We start from the raw sequence: 21,135 nt of genomic DNA on the forward strand, positions 1-21,135 counted from the left end.
CTATTTAGAATGAATTAGTCCCTCAATTTAACCTAAACATGCTATTAAAACGTTCAGTTTATATCTTAACTTCTTGGTGACGGGGCAGTATTTTCATGTCCGGATGAAATGCATGCCCAAATTCAACTGCCTGCTACTCACCCCCAGAAGATAAGATATGCATATTATTAGTAGATTTGACTCTCACCTTTCTGCTAATATACTCCAGATCAATTGCTGCTAGATCTTAGTATGTTAGACCGGCTAATGTATCTTGACCAATTTAGTGGTTAGGTCTCAACATTAGATAGTTTATTGGTAGTGGCCACAGATACCTTGGGTCATTACGGACCCCCTTCTGCTGCTGCCTAGGTGGCTCTACACCCAATTCCTATTTTCCAATTGTCTAGAATAGTACCTATATCAGGGTTCTCTACACAAAATTCTAAAAATAGGTCACCAGGTAAGAATGCCCAGTGGGATTTTTAAACTCAACACCTAAACTACACAAAAACAATCAAATATATTTCTGAATGTAGCCCGAGCGTCAATTCCCCAGAAATCATGAATAAAGATTTACTGACCTTCTCATAGACTGGGAAAAGAAATGTAGTTTAGATCTCGTCACCACCTCTGTCGTGTACCAGTTCACCACTAGCCTGAAATAAACCCTCAATTCAGAGGTCAGGTCTCTGTCTTACGGATCCTGGATCCACCCGTGCACGGTTTTCAGCAGTTCATTTGGACGACATAGGCAGGTTTTGAGATCCGGCTCGAAGGACCAATTCTCATGAGAATTATGTTCTCAATGTTCATAAACTAATTCAATTAAACTACTCATTCTGCTAAATCAGGATTGGTAAAATACTGATTGAAATGAAAACAGACAGAGGCCCAGTCTACAATAGTCAAATGTTTATTCACGGGAATGTTCGGGCGTGCACAGTACAAAGACCTTCATTTTATAGCGACACACATACTTCCACACAAAACATTAGGTATCCTACGCCCACACGGTCCTGCTACCCAGCCCGACAGGGATTAGGGGAGTCCGTGAGAATAACTTCTTCCCACCCTCCATCAAGATAGGGGGAGACCCTGGGAAGTTCTCAGTGCCCCCAGCCAAGGTCGGCACCGAATCTTGCTCAGACAGTCTGTTATCAAGATACTAGACATATTGTCACCAAAACATTAATTCTGATTAACAACTACACTCCCGGATATATCATTCTACTGACTAAACCCACACAGCATTAAAATAATCTAATGATTCTAATCAATTTCATACAATCATATGGTTTCAGAGTGTAACATTCTAATCATTTATTAAAACATATCCCATTAACAGTGTGCAAAGCTGTCATCAGGGCAAAGTGTGGCTACTTTGAAGAATCTCAAATATAAAATATATTTAGCTTTGGTTTAACACTTTTTTTTATTACTTAATGATTCCATATGTGTTATTTCGTAGTTTTGTTGTCTTCACTATTATTCTACAATATAGGAAGTGGTAAAAAAATAAGAAAATCCCTGGAATGAGTTGTTGTGTCCATACTTTTGGCTGGTAATGTACAGTATATATATATTTTACATGTATTTAACCACTTATTTTAGGCACTAAACTATCTCCTATCTCTATATATACTGTACTTCCATACATTTTTTAACTGGTGTCCAGCTACCTTCAGGCTAGTGTTGTGAGGCTTGTGTGCGTCCTAGAGCAAAACAATTGACGCTCGTTTTTGTGAGAAACTCACCTTTCCATATATGGGTCATATTATTGTGCAGTCCAAACTGTTAGAAGGCTACAGACAGAAGTTGGGAGATCGGCTGTACCGACTTCAGACGAGTCCCATGATGCTTGTGGGGGCCGTAGAGCAAAACGGAGAACACCATAGTTTTCATGAGAGTCCCATCTTTCCATCTTTCCATAGTTTCTAGGCCTAACCGTTCAGACGCTACAGAATGATTTTCGTAATGTATCATGGTCTGACAAACATCGCTCTAGCTCTGCCACCTTCTACTGCAGATGCAGAGGGGCGAAATCAGTGGATGCAGTGGATTGCAAAAAAAAACATATCCAGCTTAAATAGCTGGATTTTGATGGGGATGTTGCTATTATGCTAATTAATTTCTGCTTGGGCAGGGCCATTGACTCTAGTCTAGGGGATTAAGCAATGCTGGGAGATGCTGGGAAATGTTGACGCATAATTTATTTTCTTTATTGTTTATAAAATATACACAGAGTCCACAAAACATTAAGAACACCTGTTTAGTCTATGTCATGGAAAGAGCAGGTGTCCTTAATGCTTTGTACACTCAGTGTATATATATCACAGTTGAAGTGTACCTATGATGAAAACTACAGGCCTCTCTCATCTTTTTAAGTGGGAGAACTTGCACAATTGGTGGCTGACTAAATACTTTTTTTGCCCCACTGTATATATATATTTTTAAATAGAAACAATTACAGAGGTCCGGACCTCGTTGTCCTCATATGTAGTTACGGCCATGGCTACCTGGACATATGTCTGTGCCTCTTTCCACCTTCCCTCTCCAACCAGGTAGTGTCTCCCTCCACCTCCCCAACCAGGCAGTGTGTCTCCCTCCACCTCCCCTCTCCAACCAGGCGGAGTATCTCCCTCCACCTCCAACCAGGCAGTGTGTCTCCCTCTACCTCCCCTCCAACCAAGTGGTGCATCTCCCTCCACCTCCCCTCTCCAACCAGGCGGTGTGTCTCCCTCCACCTCCCCACACCAAACAGGCAGTGTCTCCCTTCACCTTCTCTCTCCAACCAAGTGGTGAATCTCCCTCCACCTCTCCTCTCCAACCAGGCAGTGTGGCTCCCTCCACAATCCCCCTCCAACCAGGCGGTGTGTCTCCCTCCACCTCTCCTCTCCAACCAGGCAGTGTGGCTCCCTCCACAATCCCCTCCAACCAGGCGGTGTGTCTCCCTCCACCTCCCCTCTCCAATCAGGCGTTGTGTCTCCCTCCACCTCCCCAACCAGGCGGTGTGTCTCCCTCCACCTTCCCCGTCCAACCAGGCGGTGTGTCTCCCTCCACGCCAAAGAAGCGAACCCTTGCTCCCTGGGTTCCCTCCACCTCTCCTCTCCAACCAGGCAGTGTCTCCCTCCACGCCAAAGAAGCGAACCCTTGCTCCCTGGGTTCCCTTCACATGTTTGCTAACACTGCACCGACACCGCTGGCCTTTTTAAAAGCACAATTATTCCCCCCTCCAGACACTCACTTCTCACCTTTTTAGTAAGCCACTCATAGACAATTTGGCAAAGGTGTCAGACTCTTAGACCTTAAGTGTGCCCATAAATTCTGTCACTTGGTTGCAAACATTTTAACCTCTTCCCCCAAGGTGTCTGTTTGCTTGTTTTTTGACTTGGTGCAAATGCAGCTTCCACAACTTTTTGGTGAATCAGGTGTGACTGGATGTTAAAGAAGCCATTTCTTAGGGAGTTGGGTGCGCTAATTGCTTTATATGTGCCACCCTGGGTTCAAACAAAGCACATTGGGCTGGTGTGGTTAGGGTTAGAGTGGCACCTCGGCGGGTGGTTAAGGTCAAAGGGGACCAGGGTTTTAGTTCAAGGCAGTAGCACCTCTGTTAACAGCATGTGTCTAACAGAGTGTGTGTGGGGTCGGCTTAGGATCGGGGTAAGCTCTGTATGTTGAGCAGTTACTGCTGAGACAATCAGAGGAATTCTCTGGTTCTCCCTGCTCAGAGAAACTTCCTTAGTAGAAACCGTGTGTTGAGCTATTTAAGCCCAGCCTTTGAGAAGTCCCCCCCAGGTTGAAGCTCTCTTTGTCATTAATAATAAAATATAACTTGTTTTGAAAACCAGTTGTGGCACGTTTAGATTTAGGCTCATCAGAACTTGATGTGGATGTTGTGTGCAGATTTAAGGATCCAGAGGGCAATGGTAGGTTTCCTGGTTTAGCAGCACAGCGTGCTGACACTACCTGTGATGAGTGAATCTCTGCCCTGCATACTCTCAAAGCCTGCGTCCCAGGGAAAAGGCATGTCTGCAGACTATTGTGGATATCCTAAATAATACATAAAGTTAGGCTATATGAGTGAACACTCACAAATGAATACAGTCGTTACACACAGAAATAAGAGATAAAGAGAGAAAGCTATTTGCCCGTATATGATTAGATTTGCCATTCGCTGTGGATAGATCATTTCAAACCCACATTATAACTCACATACCTACCTGTGTGTAAATGCACCAGAGCAGGCTCTAGGATTCCACAAATTTTGATTGCAAATTGGCAGTGGAACTCAATCTCCCTGACCTGGGTTCATGAGCGAGCACCACCACACTATGTGTGATCTATGGGTAAGAAGTTGGCCATCCATCTTGCAGCAATTTAGCAGCATGCGTCTTGTACAGTGAATACATTAATCAGTTCTGATTCTGGGCCAGTCTATTAGGCACAACTTTTGATGGCACGGTTGAGGCATAATGAACAGAGGCAGGAAATGTTGCGGACATCAGTAAATTACTCAACAATCAAATGCGGTTGCCCAGATATCCCTGGAGGTTTGGGAAAATCATGGGCCTGTGCTGCATAGATGCATGTTTGGCTGAAGACAACACCAAATCAAATATTGACACCACATCAGTAGCAACACTGACTGATTAGAAAACGTCATAAATATTGGGTGATGAATTACAACAAACCCTTGGACAGCTTTATAACTTTTTCAGAGACAAGAGATCATCTTTCCAGAAGCATAGTTTTTATTTGTACCTATAATTTTATTTAACTAGGCAAGTCAGTTAAGAACAAATTCTTATTTTCAATGACGGCCTAGGAACAGTGGATTAACTGCCTTGTTCAGGGGCAGAACAACATATTTTTACCTTGTCATCTCGGGATTCAATCTTGCAACCTTTCGATTACTAGTCCAATGCTCTAACCACTAGACTACCTGACTTTATTGCCAACTTCATCAACACATCTTTCATATTTTTTATTTTCCCCAAACTTCCTATGTCCCTATAAGGTCCAGATGTAAAGCCTAGAGACAGGGTATTGATTAGTATGACTTACTTTTACTGCAGTTGAGTTTGATGACTTCACAAAGCAATAACTCACACAAAGTTGAACTTCTGTCTATAATTTAGCCCATATTGTGTGTGACCATAATGTTGGTAAGTCCATACTGCCACCTACCAGGGGCTGAGAGAATTGCTATGAAGATGTTTCCACATTTCCAAAGAGATGTTTAATACAGTATATGGTAAATAGTAGACTTCTTCACTGGTGAAGTAAAGATATATGGTCAATGACACCATTAACATAGTGCATGCGAACCATAATTCTAAAACCATTTTCCTAAACTTCGTCAAACTAATTTGAATGATTTGAGTTGGACCTCACAATCTTGCACTGGCTTTAATGCACTGGAAGGCCTAGTGCAGGGTTCCCCAACTGGTGGGGAATATGGCCCGCAGGTGGTTTTATTTGTCTCCCCAAGTTTTCAGAGCACAATTCTTTTGAATTATTATAATTTTTTATTGTTGGACATAAAAGACTGTAAAAACACAGGAAATCAACCAAGTAATTTTTATTTAAGAAATCTGTTCCAAAGTATTCCCATGCAAAATAGAGAGACGTGAGATCATATACAAATGTAAGCAAGGTTTGAAATTATTATGTTTTAGTCAAACATATCTCTTTGGGCTTCTTGCGGTCAATTTGAGGTCTACAAATGATTTGTAAATATGTTCCGGCTCCCCGACCATCCACTCAAGAAAAGAAATGGCCCGCAGCAGTCTAGCTGATGATCCCTGGCTTAGTGCCTGCACGAAACTGCCTGATTTGAGGAAATATGGCAGTAGGATTGCAAAATCACTTTCCCACATTTCCAAGGTTGGAAAGGTTACCAGAATTCTGCAACCCTACATGGGAGTGTGGTTGACTTAAATCCTTGAAGTTCTACAGGTTTTATCATTGCCTCTCCTAGCAACAATTCAGCCATTAGCCCACCAGAAAAAAACATTTATTGAGAGGTTATAAAGATCTATTGTTATGAGTCATGAGATGTGTACTAGTCTGTTGGAGCTAGGAGAATTCAGTCAGTATATGGCAGAGGTTTATAGTGGTGGCTCTCTGTTCTAGCCCTAGGGGGTTGATAGTGGGCCAGGGGAGGAAACTCTAAAGGGTCGTGCCACTGGGAAGAGGAAAACGGAGCGGATAAATTACCCGAAATTCAGCTGGCAGCACATCTGAGACCACGGCACAGCAAGGAAAATCGGTTGACGTGTCGGGTGCATACCAAAAGGAGCTGTCAATGTCCTAAGGTCAGCACAGGCCTGTGGGGAAGTAGAGTGCCCTCCACCCTTGTCAGCCCATCTCCTAACTTCCCTGAATCTTTTAAAAGAACAGCTTTCCTGTACCGAGGTATAGCAGTGATGTTAATATGAGTTTCAGGATAAATTAGAATGCTATTAGAAAACCACTTTCAGGGTAGATTACAATCATAAAGAACTGCAGGTACCAGTCATGCTCGTCTGAAGGCACAATAATATGGACATAAAATGAGTGTGTGTCAGCAGGAGCATGACTGTGCGTAAGTTACAGTAGATGTCCGCAGGGTACAATAACCTTATTTCCACTTCTCTGAAGCACATTATCAATTTCGATTATCAATAGAATGTCTTCAGGATAAATCAGATTCTCATCTCAGCCTCAATATCTTCCTATGCCACATGATGACTCGCTAGCAGCTAGCTGGAGGGTGATTGATAACAGGAAACAATTGAGAATGACTTCCAAGAAGTCAAAGCAAAGACAAAAACATCTTATTTGTGCTTTGTGTCTGTACCACAGACTAAAGGACTTCCGTCAGAGAGGCTACAGCAGCAGGAGGTGAGGCCTTAAAAGCAGTCAGTGAGGCTACAGCAGCAGTCAGTGAGGCTACAGCAGTAGTCAGTGAGGCTACAGCAGCAGTCAGTGAGGCTACAGCAGCAGTCAGTGAGGCTACAATAGCAGTAAGTGAGACTACAGCAGCAGTAAGTGAGACTACAGCAGCAGTCAGTGAGGCTACAGCAGCAGTCAGTGAGGCTACAATAGCAGTCAGTGAGGCTACAGCAGCAGTCAGTGAGGCTACAGCAGCAGTCAGTGAGAGTACAGCAGCAGTCAGTGAGAGTACAGCAGCAGTCAGTGAGAGTACAGCAGCAGTCATTGAGAGTACAGCAGCAGTCAGTAAGGCTACAGCAGCAGTCAGTGAGAGTACAGCAGCAGTCAGTGAGCCTACAGCAGCAGTCAGTGAGCCTACAGCAGCAGTCAGTGAGGCTACAGCAGCAGTCAGTGAGGCTACAGCAGCAGTCATTTAGGCTACAGCAGCTGTCAGTGAGGCTACAGCAGCAGTCATTTAGAGTACAGCAGCAGTCAGTGAGGCTACAGCAGCAGTCATTTAGAGTACAGCAGCTGTCAGTGAGGCTACAGCAGCAGTCATTTAGAGTACAGCAGCAGTCAGTGAGAGTACAGCAGCAGTCATTTAGAGTACAGCAGCAGTCAGCGAGAGTACAGCAGCAGTCATTTAGAGTACAGCAGCAGTCAGTGAGAGTACGGCAGCAGTCATTTAGAGTACAGCAGCAGTCAGTGAGAGTACAGCAGCAGTCAGTGAGAGTACAGCAGCAGTCAGTGAGAGTACAGCAGCAGTCAGTGAGAGTACAGCAGCAGTCAGTGAGGCTACAGCAGCAGTCAGTGAGAGTACAGCAGCAGTCAGTGAGAGTACAGCAGCAGTCAGTGAGGCTACAGCAGCAGTCAGTGAGAGTACAGCAGCAGTCATTTAGAGTACAGCAGCAGTCAGTGAGGCTACAGCAGCAGTCAGTGAGCCTACAGCAGCAGTCAGTGAGAGTACACAAGCAGTCAGTGAGAGTACACAAGCAGTCAGTGAGAGTACATGCTTCTACACCTGCATTGCTTGCTGTTTGGGGTTTTAGGCTGGGTTTCTGTACAGCACTTTGAGATATCAGCTGATGTACGAAGGGCTATATAAATAAATTTGATTTGATTTGATTTGAGTACAGCAGCAGTCATTTAGAGTACAGCAGCAGTCAGTGAGGCTACAGCAGCAGTCAGTGAGGCTACAGCAGCAGTCAGTGAGAGTACAGCAGCAGTCATTTAGAGTACAGCAGCAGTCATCTAGAGTACAGCAGCAGTCATTTAGAGTACAGCAGCAGTCATTTAGAGTACAGCAGCAGTCAGCGAGGCTACAGCAGCAGTCAGTGAGAGTACAGCAGCAGTCATTTAGAGTACAGCAGCAGTCATTTCGAGTACAGCAGCAGTCATTTAGAGTACAGCAGCAGTCGGTGAGGCTACAGCAGCAGTCGGTGAGGCTACAGCAGCAGTCAGTGAGGCTACAGCAGCAGTCAGTGAGGCTACAGCAGCAGTCAGTGAGAGTACAGCAGCAGTCAGTGAGAGTACACTAGCAGTCAGTGAGGCTACAGCAGCAGTCAGTGAGTCATGAGCCCTCAAAATGCTCCTTCCGTCTCCTGGAGGGGAAAAGAGAGGGGTTCTGTAGCAATCTGAAAAAGGGGTGGAGGACAGCTCCAATTCTCACAGTGAGACAATTTACCTCTACCTACAGGTACAAATGACCTTGACTAACCTGTACCCCCGCACATTGACTCGGTACCGGTACCCCCTGTATATAGCCTCGTTATTGTTATTTTATTGTGTTACTTTTTATTTTATATCTTTAGTTTATTCAGTAAATATTTTCGTAACTATTTTTTGAACTGCATTGTTGGTTAAGGGCTTGTAAGTCAGCATTTCACAGTAAGGTTGTATTTGGAGCATGTGACAAATAACATTTTATTTGATTTTAGGGTCTCTGCATTGGCTGCCTGTGAGTTTTAGAATTGATTATTCTATTGGTTTTAAAATCAATCCACGATTGTGCACTCCAATACATGTCAGACATGCTTTTAAGTTATGTACCCAGTAGGTCCCTCAGGTCCTCTGACACAGGCCTTTTAACTATTCCAAAGTCTAGGACCAAGAGGCATGGAGAGGCAGCCTTTAGTTACTACGCCCCACGGCTCTGGAACAGCCTGCCAGAGGACCTGAAAATGTGGACATATTTAAAAGATATCTTAAAACACACCTTTTTAGCTTTGCCTTTCCTTAGGGTGCTGTTTAGTCGTGCAGTTTTTATTGTTATTCTTTAGTTTTTTATCCTCTTTTGTTTGTTGTGTAGTAAATATTTCAGATTTTTTTGCATTCCATGTCTGAAATGTGCTGTATAAATAAAGCTTGGTTTTTAATTATAATAAAGAAATAGCTAAAGCAACACAATATGGAGAAAAGTATCAACTAGATAGAATACTTTGAGCTTTTCCCACTATCAGAAGGGTTTGATTGGAACCTCCAGGGTGGGTTTACATACTAATAAGAGTGTTGGACACAGAGCTATACTCAACCCGTTGTACGAAAGATCTGTGTTATAGCGCAATTGTAAGGTAATTTCTGATTGAGCCGACATATGCAGAGTTTACCGTGAATGCGGTCTCAGCGAATACGGGAACAATGCCTATAAATTAAAATTGCGCTATAGCGCAGATCTTCCGCGGTACTGATTGAATCTAGGCCTGAGAGGAACAGACGTGAATAATGCCTGAGATGGGGCATTGTGACGGTCTACTGTCAGGCTAGTAGAGATAAATCCTTATCTAATAGACATTATATAACACAACTATCCATGCCTGGGGTAACCTAAGCAGCTACCCATATCAACATCCCTCTAATGCTCTACAACTTCTATAAATAACAAGCTAGTTTTGCAGAGAACAAATTATTTCCACCTGCTTTACATCACCAAAAGTGGCGTGTGTATGTGTGTGTGTGTGCGTGTGTTGAAATCAGAGCCTAGACATTCTTTATTGTTTGGCAGAAGCCCCTCTGTCATCATAATTGATTACCTCTATCATCCTAATTGATTATTGATCAATTGATCAAGGGCCCTTGTGCTCTCTGGCGGGTTGAAATAAAAAGTAATCATCACCACAGCCATTCAATGCCATATTTATGGATAAGGGAACAGGCGAGGCATTCACAATTTATTGAAGTGGGTGAAAAGCAATTGGCAAACAAACACAAAAATCTGTTTGAATTACAAAAACAAGTTGGAAAACAGGAAGCACAAAGGACATGTATCCTTCCTTATCCCTTTCTAAATTTAAAACATTCAGGCAATGCTTATTAACTTCTCTGTCATTGAGGGAGGAGTCTTCTTTTTACCTTATTAACAAGAGTTATTTGAGAAACTCTTAGGCTACGTTTACATAGGCATCCCAATTCTGATATTGTTTTCACTAATTGGTCTACGGACCAATCAGATCAGCTCTGAAAATAATTTGATGGGAAAAGATCTGATGTCATTGGTCCAAAGACCAATTAGTGGAAAAAATATCAGAATTGGGCTGCCTGTCTAAACACAGCCTTAGTGACCTGTGATAAAGGGGCAACTTCACTCCTGTCTGTACCGTGCACTTATTAGTCTAAAAGATCAAGTACTCATAGATATTGTAACGGTAATCATTTCGAAATGTATTCCAATGAGTAGTATGAAGATGTAGTGCATTATCCTAAATCATTTAGGCTGCGTTTACACAGGCAGCTCAATAGAAAAGAACAGAATTGAAAAGAACAGAATTGGGCTGCATGAGTAAACAAAAACTGTAAAAAAAAAAAAAAGTTTTTACAGTAACTTACTGGCAGCTAGTTACCTGTATGTTACTGTAAAAAAAATTAAAAAGTACAGTATGTACTGTTAAACCAAAGTTTATTTGGAATTTATGGTAACATATTGTACTTTTCTTTTTACAGTAACTTACTGCCAGGTAAAAAAAAACGTTTACAGTGCAGCATCAGAGGAACCTTAAGTGCAGAAATGTATGATAAGAACATCAAGTACAGCACTTTGGTGGGTTTGGGATATGTACAGTATGTCATCCATATCTGGAGCTATCCTGCATATCACAGCTCTGATGTAATTGTACATCAATCACAGTGATCATTCTATGGAAGTACACTGTGTGTAAGATATGTCACATTCCATGTAATTGTGACAATCCTGTGTGTTCAACCCACTAACATACTCAGTTATTTATCATTGGATGCATCTGCTGCATTGTTCCTTGTAACATTGCAGTTGTACAACCGTAAAGTTGCTTGTAACTGAAAAGAGTTCAGATTTCCTAGGCTGTTGAAAAGACATGATTTGTAGAGGACAACAGTGGAAGTGAAGGGCTGAAATAGTGCAGTTGTTACACTTATCAGGCTACAATGAGATCATACAGCACTTGATTTAAACGTAATACAGTACAACAAACAGCACCACAGACACATTGGAGCCATACTTATCTAGGACACACTGTACTAAAATCTTAAGTGATTGTATCAGATGCTTGTTTAAATTTGGGGGGGAGATGTGTTAGAAAAGGTACTAACGAGGCTAGCGAAGTTTTCGCCCCCTCTATACATAAACTCTCAGCCAGTTTCGGGCAAGTCTAGGGGTCAAATATCCCCTCCCCTTCTGAAATTTTAAAGATGTGGGCACCTGCGAAATCGTGATTTGTCCAAACGATCAGTGACATAAAATCTGCATACCGGTACAAAGTTTCTCGTTAGTCGTCAGATCCCACAGTCTGTGGACAGATGCTACTACCATTTACTGTATGTTACGAGCATCTGTCATCGAGAGATTAGAGTTCTTACTTATGCGTAATGAATTTCACAATGCAATACAATACATACTGTACTGCTCAGGTATAGTAAGTAGGTGGATGAAGTGGATTGAATGAGGCTGAGCAACTTGCTCAACATCCCAAGAGCCTCACATGCTGCCATACCAACACTGAAATGGTTGGATGTTTCATCCCCCCCCCCCAAAAAAAATCAAGAAACAATACCTGATACAGCTTACACTATAATGATATTACAAAAGCACGGAAGAAGAACACTGCAATATAACTTTTAAACCCTTCAAGAATCAAGACAAATCTGTCAGGCTTCAACACAAAAAGAGCTGGCACAAATCAAAGGTGTAACAGGTAATCTGCAGAGGCCATATATTCTTGCAGACTAGAGTTTGAACAGGAGGACAGCATGAGGAAAGTGCATTAGTCACATGGGTATGTTCTGTCCTCAGAGAGACTACCCAGAGCTCTGATACCACATCACCCTTCAAGTACTGGATTATTGCTCAATGAGTATAATTGTTGAAGCAACGAACGGTGGGTTTCATTATTTTAAAAGTCAATTCGGTTCATACAGTCATATTGAGTTAAAAAGACTCCCAAGGGAATATGGTGTAAATGAGGACGGACGAAAACCCACAATTGGGTAAAATTGGCATTCACAGATTGCAGACACTAAAAAGGGCCTAGGTTATCACACACAATATTGAATTCATACAAAAACCACCAAATAGGGTTGTTAAAAAATACAACCGCCAGACTTTGTTTTAATTTATAAATGTATCTTGAAAAATCTTGTCGCTAAAGCGTTTAGCAGTGTTCTTCTTTGGTTGATTTTGGAAGTTGCATGCAGAGATCTAAAAAATGATTTTGATTATATCATGAACACCATTAGCCTGGCTGACGCGACTCACATGGTACACAGCTGAAAGAGAGCTGTGACACAATGGTCTGGAGAGGAGTCTGTTCGTAAATGCAGTATTTGCGCTGAAATGGGTTGAGCTTTGATTGGTTCCCTCAAAAATGGCTTCTTTCCTGGGGGGTTGAGACCTCACGTTGTTTGGATTTGAAAATTGTACAGTTGTATTGTAACAGTTGTATTGGAAGGGACGGCGCTCAGGGGCTGTGAGTGGTCGTGCCGACAACATCAAAATAGCCTTTTCACACTGTGAAGTCGAGGACTTCGAGTTAGGTGTTAGCCAGACTAGAAAACTAAAAAACATTACAAAACGAACACTGCTAGTTCAAAGGTAGGATGGCAGTTGAATCTATTGACTGCCATCCTACCTTTGTCTTCATAGCTCCCCGCTGACATCATTTGTAGACAGATGAAGAATGTCTTTTATTTTTATTTTTACAATTATCTTTGCTTTTGATGGGCACACGTGCACTGTAGTGTGATAGATCAGATAGGTTAGGAGACCAAGGATATAGTTTCCATGCGTCTCCTCTCCAGCATGGTCAGTAAACAGATAGGCTGTTCCATTTCAGACACTTCATTTGGCTTCTGTTGGCATCTTGCACATCATCAGAATCTGCTTCAAGGCTTTCTGAACATCCTCATCCATCTGACCCTGTAAGGAATAAAGTAATGGTGACATAACATTAAAACCACACCTGCAACGTTTAATATGAGATCATATACAGAGTACACAGTATGCATAAGAACATACCTGGACGGCGTATAGGAGATGCATCCTGTAGACGGACACTATCTCATGGTGCTGCCTCTTTGACTCCTATAGTAAAGAGATGCAGAAACAGGTTAGTGTGTTATTTTTACACATAGCAGACGCTCTTATCCAGAGTGCCTTACAGGAGCGATTAGGGGTAGGTGCCTTGCTCAAGGGCACATTGGCAGATTTATCGCCTAGCCGACTCGAACGAGCGACCTTTAGATTACTAGCCCAACTCTCCTAACCACTCTAGGCTACCTGCCACCCAATTAGCTAGTGAAATATCCATCAGCTATAAAACCATGCTGAAATTGCTCAGAATTATGAAAGATAACCATCAAAAATGAAGACTGCATGTTCAGGCAAACCCCCAGCAGTGACATAGAAAAAATGCATAATCTTCAGTAGACTTTCTAGATCAGCATCTACATTGTCTTTAGTCATAGCTATCTAAGTACTTCCAAAGAAACAGGGTGGTCAATAACTAAGAAGCTGTGTGTACTGCAGCCTGTGAGAACCAGCCACAGATGGGGAGATACAGCCCGCTGGGCACAGACATCAGTTCAACGTCTATTTTAAATGTACATTTAGTTGAGTTGTCAACTAATGTAAATTCAATGTGAAATCAACAAAACATGTAACACCATGTAATTGGATTTAGGTTAAAAGATGAAATTCCCTTATGTTGATGACTTTTTGCAAATCCAATCAGTTTTCCACGTTGATTCAATGTCATGACATATGTTTTTGTTGAAATGATGTGGAAACAACGTTGATTCAACCAGTTTTTGGCCAGTGGGAGTATGATCCAGGTTGGCCGCCCAATCCACACATGCCTGTGACTCATTATGTCTTGGACCAGAGGAGGCTGCCCTGTATCAGGACATTAGATGTCTTGGCTCTAAAAAACTAAAGGTATTGGCTAATCATGACAGTACAGAGATTCACAGTAACTCACCCAACTGTTAGCTTCCAACTGTCTGACAGATGTTCCAGGAAAGTATTTAGTCTTAGGAATTTGTGTGAAATGGTATATCCTGTCTTCTGTCTCTGATGCTATCTGAGTGAGGTTGAATGCAGTACACTGATTGTTGGTTGAATAAGCCATATTATATATAGTTTGAATGAGTATGACTTACCCCTAGCTGGTACTGCAGCTGCTTGACTTGCTGCTGTAGGTTGTCCAGCTGCTGCTGCTGCTGCAGGGTCTGCTGTCTCTTGGCTGAGCCTGCACTGTAAGACAGCTGGGATAGGCTGTTTAAGGCATCCTTTAACTTCCCCACCTCTCTCGACAGGTCATCAATCTGAGACACAAACATGGGGATCAATAAAAATGCTTGGACAAAACTGCTTTTCTATCATAACCAAAGACGAAACAAAATGTCATAAGAAAGCAAAATAGAGGGATACCTCTCTAAACTCTTTAAAGGTCCAATGCAGAGGTTCTCTATCTCAATATGAAATCATTTCTGAGTAGCAATTAAGTACCTTACTGTTAAAGTACCTGAATGCTTTCAATTAAAATGCTCAAAAAGAAACACAAATTAATTTATTAGCAAAGAGCAATTTCTCAAGCAAGAATTGTCTGAGTGGGGACAGGAAAACAGTCTATTATTGGCATAGGGTCTTGGAACTTTCTTATTGGTCTATTAACTAATTTAACACCTGGTGATGTCACCAGGCAGGCCAAAACTCCATCCCACCAACATAGACTGAAATTTCAGGTGGTCTTTTCAAACAGCTCTTGCACTAAAAGGGCAAAATCATAATTTTAATAATTTCAAAGTATTATTCCAATCATAGTGTGGAAATATATATACAACACAGGAAATTCACATGTTTGACTGCACTGGGCCTTTAAGTGTTTCCTTTGCCAAACCAGGGAATTTGCTAGCTATTCATTACCATTGAACATTGTATAAAGCACTCTACCAACAGAAAGCAGTAAATAACAAACCTTCTTATTCTTCTCTCTCTCTGAGCTGACATGTTCCTCCACCAGTTTCTTCAGCTGAACGATTGCATCCTGGGCTTCTCTGAGCTTGGTGCTCAGAGTGTGGTTCTCCTTCTCCCTGCTGATGGCCAGCTCCTGCAGGGCCTCCCTCTCACTCCTCCCCTCCCTCAGTTCTTGCCACGCTGCAGCCGCCTCCAGAGCCATCTCATCCTGCTTCCTCAGGGCCCCCTGGAGGAGCTGCGTCAGGTTGCCCTCCTCCTTCTCCAGGCCCTCTCTCATCTGCTCGTGCTCCAGCCGTGATATAGAGTCATCCGGTGTGTGGTCCTTCTCCATGGTCAGTCTGTTCTGTAGGGTGTCCACCTGCAAGGTCCTCTGGGACAGCTGTTGTCTTAGAGCATCTGCCTGGGCCTCCAAGTCCTTGATGGTGCTGCCTAGAGAGGACACCATCTGGGTGTGGTCAGATAACGCCACTGACTCCTGAGCCTCAGCCTCCTGCTTCAGGAGGGCAATCTCCTCCAGAGAGGCTGAGTACTTGCTCTGTGTGTCGGCTAGCGATGCCTGCAGCTCCTCTACTCTGCTTCTCAGCATGGCCTGCTCCTTGTCTGGGGAGGCTACAGTGATGCCAGGCTTAGACTTGACAGCCCGGATCTCCTCCAGATGGTTCCTGGTGGAGCTCAGTTCACTCTTGGCCTCACTGTAGGACTTGGATAGTTCCAGCAGGCGGCGCTGCAGCCCATCGATCACGTTCCCCAGCTCGCCTTTCATCTCCTCAAAGTCTGTAGCTGCAGCCTCCACGGGGACCGTCCCCCTCAGAGCCTCCTGCAGCATCCTGATCTCCTCCTGCGCCTCCTTGTACCGGTCCACCAGCAGGCTCTTCTCCCGATCACCGCTGTCGTCTGCTGCCTTCAGCCTGGCCTCCTGCTCTCTGATCCGGCCTACATCACTCTCCCTCTGCTGCTCTGACTGGGCCAGCTGGGACCTCAGCTCTTTCACTTCCTGCTCCAGAGAGCTTCTCAGTCTCTGGAGCTCTTGCTCTGTCGTTTCACTTCCTCCACTATCTCCTCTTTCAATATGTGCCATGAGGGCCAGCACCTCCTCTCTGGCCTGCTGGTGTTTCTCCTGTGTCTCCGTCAGCTTGGCCTGGAGCTCTGCTAGACTCTCCAGCAGCACCTCCCCCTCCCTCCCTGTCACCTCCCCCTGCTCAGGTTTGAGCCTGGCATGGAGCGTGAGGTTCTCCTTCTGCGTCTCCTGCAGTTTGGAGTGGACTCTCCCTAGGGTCTCCCTCAGCAGTCGGATCTCCTCCTCGCCTCCCTCCTTCCCTCGCTCCCCACTCTCTTCCTCCTCTTGTCTCACGGAGGAGCTACTGAGCTCCAGGGCAGACCCCTCAGACATGTCCTCCTCCTCCGTCCCTTGGGGCTGGAGCAGGGACTCGCTGGGGGACTTGTGGGTGATGTGGTAGGAGGCATTAGAGTTCATACTGTTGGGGCGGGACGAGTCCTCTCGGCTAACCTCACCTCCCTGGGGTGACGGACGCTTCTACAGGGAGATGTAGATATAAGGAAATATGAGATGGGGAAAGATAAGTACACAATATTTAGTTGATTATTTAGGATCTTATTAAGTGGATCTTTCTTAGGTAGAAGGTGTAATTACAGTAAACACCACACAGGGATATCACCATATTTCACCATACTGGGATATCTACGTCCCTGGAATGACAAGTTATATTGAGTATCTGGCTTACCTTGAGTATTTGGGCTAACTGCTGGTTCTGCAGAGACAGAGCTGTAATCTTGGCATGTAGGGCCACTACCAGAGCTGAGTCTGCCTTCCCACAGTCCTCTGCCTGTATCAACACAATTATACAGTTAACATACAATGGTTTGGACCACCAGGGAATATTATGTTAGGAGTTTGGGACATATCATGAAACTTACATCACACTTCCATTAGTAATATCTGAGGTACATGTAGTAATATTAGTCAACATTTCAGACTGTGTTAAGTAAAGTAGTGCAGCGGGTGGTTAACTTGTACTGTAACTGACTAGATTAGTGTAGGTTTTTGAGCTGCTGTGCTGTGTAAATGGATTCCAGAGAGAGAGAAATGGGACCGAGAAAGCTAGTGGACTGGGATCAAAGCACCGCAGGCCAGTGATATTAAAGGCCTGCACTGTAGATGTAACTTGCCTTGGGCTCCTGCCCCGGCTCCGTCTCAGTCTGGCTTATAGTCACAGTCTGGTCCACAATCTGCTTCAGATTCTCAATGGTCTCCAGCAGCATGCACTTCTCCTCATGTAGCTTCTCCACCTCCTCCCTCTGAGACATGCCATGCAACTCCCCTTCCTGACAGAAAGAGATAGGAGAGGGAAAGAGGAGGGGAAGAGGGAGATAGAGAGCGAGAAAGAAAGTTATGTAGGGAGGGAGGGAGAGCGAGCGAGCAAGTTATTCAGGGAGGGAGAGCGAGCAAGAAAGATATGCAGAGAGCGAGCGAGAAAGATATGCAGAGAGCGAGCGAGAGAGAGAGCAAAACCAACATAAACAAAAGTTGGTGACACAGAAAATAAAACATGATGGAAAACAACCAAATGAGAGGCCTAATGACTGATAAGAAATGTTCTTGATTGTAAGTGCATGTACCTTATAATTAAATGTTTTAAATCCACAACTTTTACTGGAGACTGGAGTTTCATTTGGGGTCATGTACGCAGGAGAGTTGGGACTAGACATCTAGAAAGTTTGGAAACATGAATGACATTTCTTATCGTTTACTCCTGCATTCTGCACCATAGACACAGTAATTACTATCTATACATATAAATACACTCACACAGACAGAAAAACAACACTAATGCAGCATTGAATTCAAGAGTCCTTGAATAAAAGCAGCAGGGTGAGGCTCCGAAAAAAACAAACACGGGAATTCAAACAGAACCTGACAAGGTAAACACATATTATAACGTTTAAGAACTTCATTAAGAGTAAAATGGTACCTGACACAAGCAGGGCTGAGGACCATTCAAAAGGGACCCAAAAGGGACCCAAAAAGGAAGACACCAGACAGAAGGGAGACAGACAGACCAAAAACACACAGGCAGACCAACAGACAGACAGACAGACTGACCGACCAACATGATGACAGACAGACAGAGACATGCCTTTACCTGCACAGGGCTAATGGGAGGTGGAGGTGCTTTTCGTTTTTTGGGAGTTGTGCTTCGATCGCCACCTAACCTAGCCACTTGATCATGCTGAGGTGTGAGTGAAGGAGTGGGAATAAAGAGAAGAACAAAAACAGAAGAACGATCCAGCAGTTTTTAGTTAGGTTAGTTAGTGAAAGAGAAGAATCATCAAACATTTGGAGAATTTGTGATCAAAGAGAAGGTACTTATCGAGGAGTAACAAGGCCCTGAAGATGTATCTGTTTAGCTAAGGTGTTATATTCGTGCTCATACATGCTGCTTGAGGTGCATTTCAAAATGAGTCATTACGTAAAAGAAACATAAGGTTTAAACAAAGCTATCCTCTCATTCAAGATAAGGTTGTCAATGATGACATTACAGTGGAAAGAGGTTGGTTTGACTGTCTAATGTGTACTATTCGTTCTGATTAGACTAATAGGTGTAATTTATCACGTTGATATCAATAAAAATGTGTGTAGGTTCAATGATTAGGAAAAACTGGATGCAGTTGTGAAGCTTGGAAGAAGATAGAAAGATTGCACAAGCTGACCTAACTTACCTGAGGAGATTTGGGGGACTTTGGGGTGTCTGTGTATAGGGAGGAGAGAGGGGAAGAACAACATTCAAGACACAGCCTGAAGATGGCAGTGTTGGATAAATTCTGCATGACAGGCCAACTGAAAAGTTACATTTCAAAGCTTGACCACAAGGAGGTCAGTCATGTATCTGGGTCGATTATGGAGGAAAGGAAAGAAAAGCCTGAAGTTCTTCTAGTCAAAGCATCTCTTTTTTTTGTATAACTTTACAGAGTGAACAATAGAACAATGCTTCATGTTACAACCATTTACATGCATCCGAAAGCTTGAATTTCATAACTTTCAGTCACCTCAAATGGATTTGAAGGGAAATTAAGTCTGAAGGAGTCTGCTAGAGTGTCTGGTTAATTGCCTCATAGTAAGCTCGATCAGTACTAAAGACAGTTCCTATCTCACCGCTGTCTGAGTGTGCACTGTGCAACTCGGCAGTGAGGACGGCCCTGATCTCACTGCTGCCAGACAGCTTGGCGTAGTGCAGAACGTCATGACCCAAAGAGTCCACAGCCTGAAGAACAGCTCCTCTCTGGACCAGAACCTCCACTACAGACATACTGCTGCTCTCACTGGCCAGCATCACTGCTGTCCTGTATCAAACAGTCAGAAATAGTATAATCATCATCATCACAATACTCATCATTAACATATTCTTCATCATCATCATCATCCTCATCACCATCATTACCATCAACCACACCACCATCAGGGTATTATGATGTAATGTGCTTGAAGACGCCCCTGTAATGATTAAATTAAGTTATGAAGTAGAATGCATGTGAGATCTGACAAATGACTCCTTCCCTACCTGCCGTTCTTATCACACGCGTTGACGTCAGCTCCCCAGTCCAGGAGGCTGCTACAAACATCAGCATGGGCGTGTCTGGCGGACAGCAGCAGGGGGCTGAGGCCATCCTGCAGGACACACACACATCATAGTTCACTACCAGTATATTGCATACAGTTTGTACAGATGCCTTGATCATAGTAACACGGAACAGAAGTTTGTATACTGTACTGACATACTGAAGTTCACATAATGTACTGTAAAAGGCTCCATGACCTTGTTTCTCGGGAAGTGAAAGGAAGAAGAAGTGGTTGGAATGTAAGCTTTACAGTACATTCAGCTGGTGTACACTAGAAGATAGTACATTGTTTGGTCTGCTGCAATGAAAGCATGCCATACTAGAAACAAGCTGTTTCAGTCATGTAGTCCATGACCACAATGCAATTCCAAAGACAACACTATGAGCAATAACAGGCTGGGCTACATCCTTCAGCATCCTGCTAAAGTAGAAGCATGACTTTATAGCTCCAACCTCCACTGAAACACATGAAAGCAAAGCAGCCAAGTCCTTTTATTGTATCCTTTTGGCACACTGAGTTGGCCATTCAGCTCAGCGAGAGGGAAAAAGAGAGAAAGAGAGAAATAAAAACTCTACTCTACCCCCCCCCTCTCTCTACCAGGCAGCCACACACACCCACATACACAAACCCCTCATTACACCTCCACAAACATCCGCCCCTTCTCCTCTGACGCACAGACAGTCCTCACTATCAAATAATGCACACAACACAACACAGCCAGCCAGCCATGTGTTTATTTTTCATCTATCCTTTCATTTCTACCTTTCTTTCCCAGGGTTTGGCTTGCCTTATTAACAAGGTTCAGGAAACTGACACCTCATCAAAAGCAGAGTCAGGCAATATCTACAGGCCCAGTCTTCGCTTCACGGAACATTACACACTGCACTGGGCGTTGACTCGTTACTTAACAGGATCATATGGATCTACTGTCTCACTGGTAGATGGAAAATGTTTCAAAATGACATAATAACACTTAAAAGGACAACCATAAACGTGAAATACTAATGGCTGACGCTAGACTTCATACTCAACTTCAAATTAACTTCATAACTTCTACCATAGATTAAAACCAGGAGCCAATTGAAAAATAATTTCACCAATGTACTTTCCCCAGAGACACACCACACATCACAACCCGTAGGTTGAGTGATTTCTCTGGTGA

At 43.5% G+C, this 21,135-nt stretch overlaps 1 protein-coding gene across 4 annotated transcripts in view; it reads right to left on the minus strand.

The window, feature by feature from the left end:
• Nucleotides 1-10,051: 10,051 nt before the first annotated feature.
• The window catches only part of LOC112257514 (ankycorbin), a 94,542-nt gene continuing 83,458 nt past the window's right edge, over nucleotides 10,052-21,135 (minus strand). For 3 of the 4 annotated variants that reach the window (XM_024431140.2, XM_024431139.2, XM_024431138.2), the window contains 11 exons: nucleotides 19,915-20,021; nucleotides 19,509-19,696; nucleotides 19,076-19,104; nucleotides 18,499-18,585; nucleotides 17,975-18,064; nucleotides 17,525-17,680; nucleotides 17,080-17,181; nucleotides 15,339-16,871; nucleotides 14,521-14,685; nucleotides 13,379-13,444; nucleotides 10,052-13,279 (listed from right to left, as the gene is read on the minus strand). In XM_024431140.2, the coding sequence (XP_024286908.1) occupies nucleotides 13,202-13,279; nucleotides 13,379-13,444; nucleotides 14,521-14,685; nucleotides 15,339-16,871; nucleotides 17,080-17,181; nucleotides 17,525-17,680; nucleotides 17,975-18,064; nucleotides 18,499-18,585; nucleotides 19,076-19,104; nucleotides 19,509-19,696; nucleotides 19,915-20,021 (2,601 nt within the window). In that variant the 3' untranslated portion in view covers nucleotides 10,052-13,201. The remainder of the gene's footprint in view (nucleotides 13,280-13,378; nucleotides 13,445-14,520; nucleotides 14,686-15,338; nucleotides 16,872-17,079; nucleotides 17,182-17,524; nucleotides 17,681-17,974; nucleotides 18,065-18,498; nucleotides 18,586-19,075; nucleotides 19,105-19,508; nucleotides 19,697-19,914; nucleotides 20,022-21,135) is intronic. The other variant, XM_024431142.2, reaches the window with a different exon arrangement.

This window comes from Oncorhynchus tshawytscha, linkage group LG09 (genome assembly GCF_018296145.1).
Source record: "Oncorhynchus tshawytscha isolate Ot180627B linkage group LG09, Otsh_v2.0, whole genome shotgun sequence".
NCBI classification, from domain to species: domain Eukaryota; kingdom Metazoa; phylum Chordata; class Actinopteri; order Salmoniformes; family Salmonidae; genus Oncorhynchus; species Oncorhynchus tshawytscha.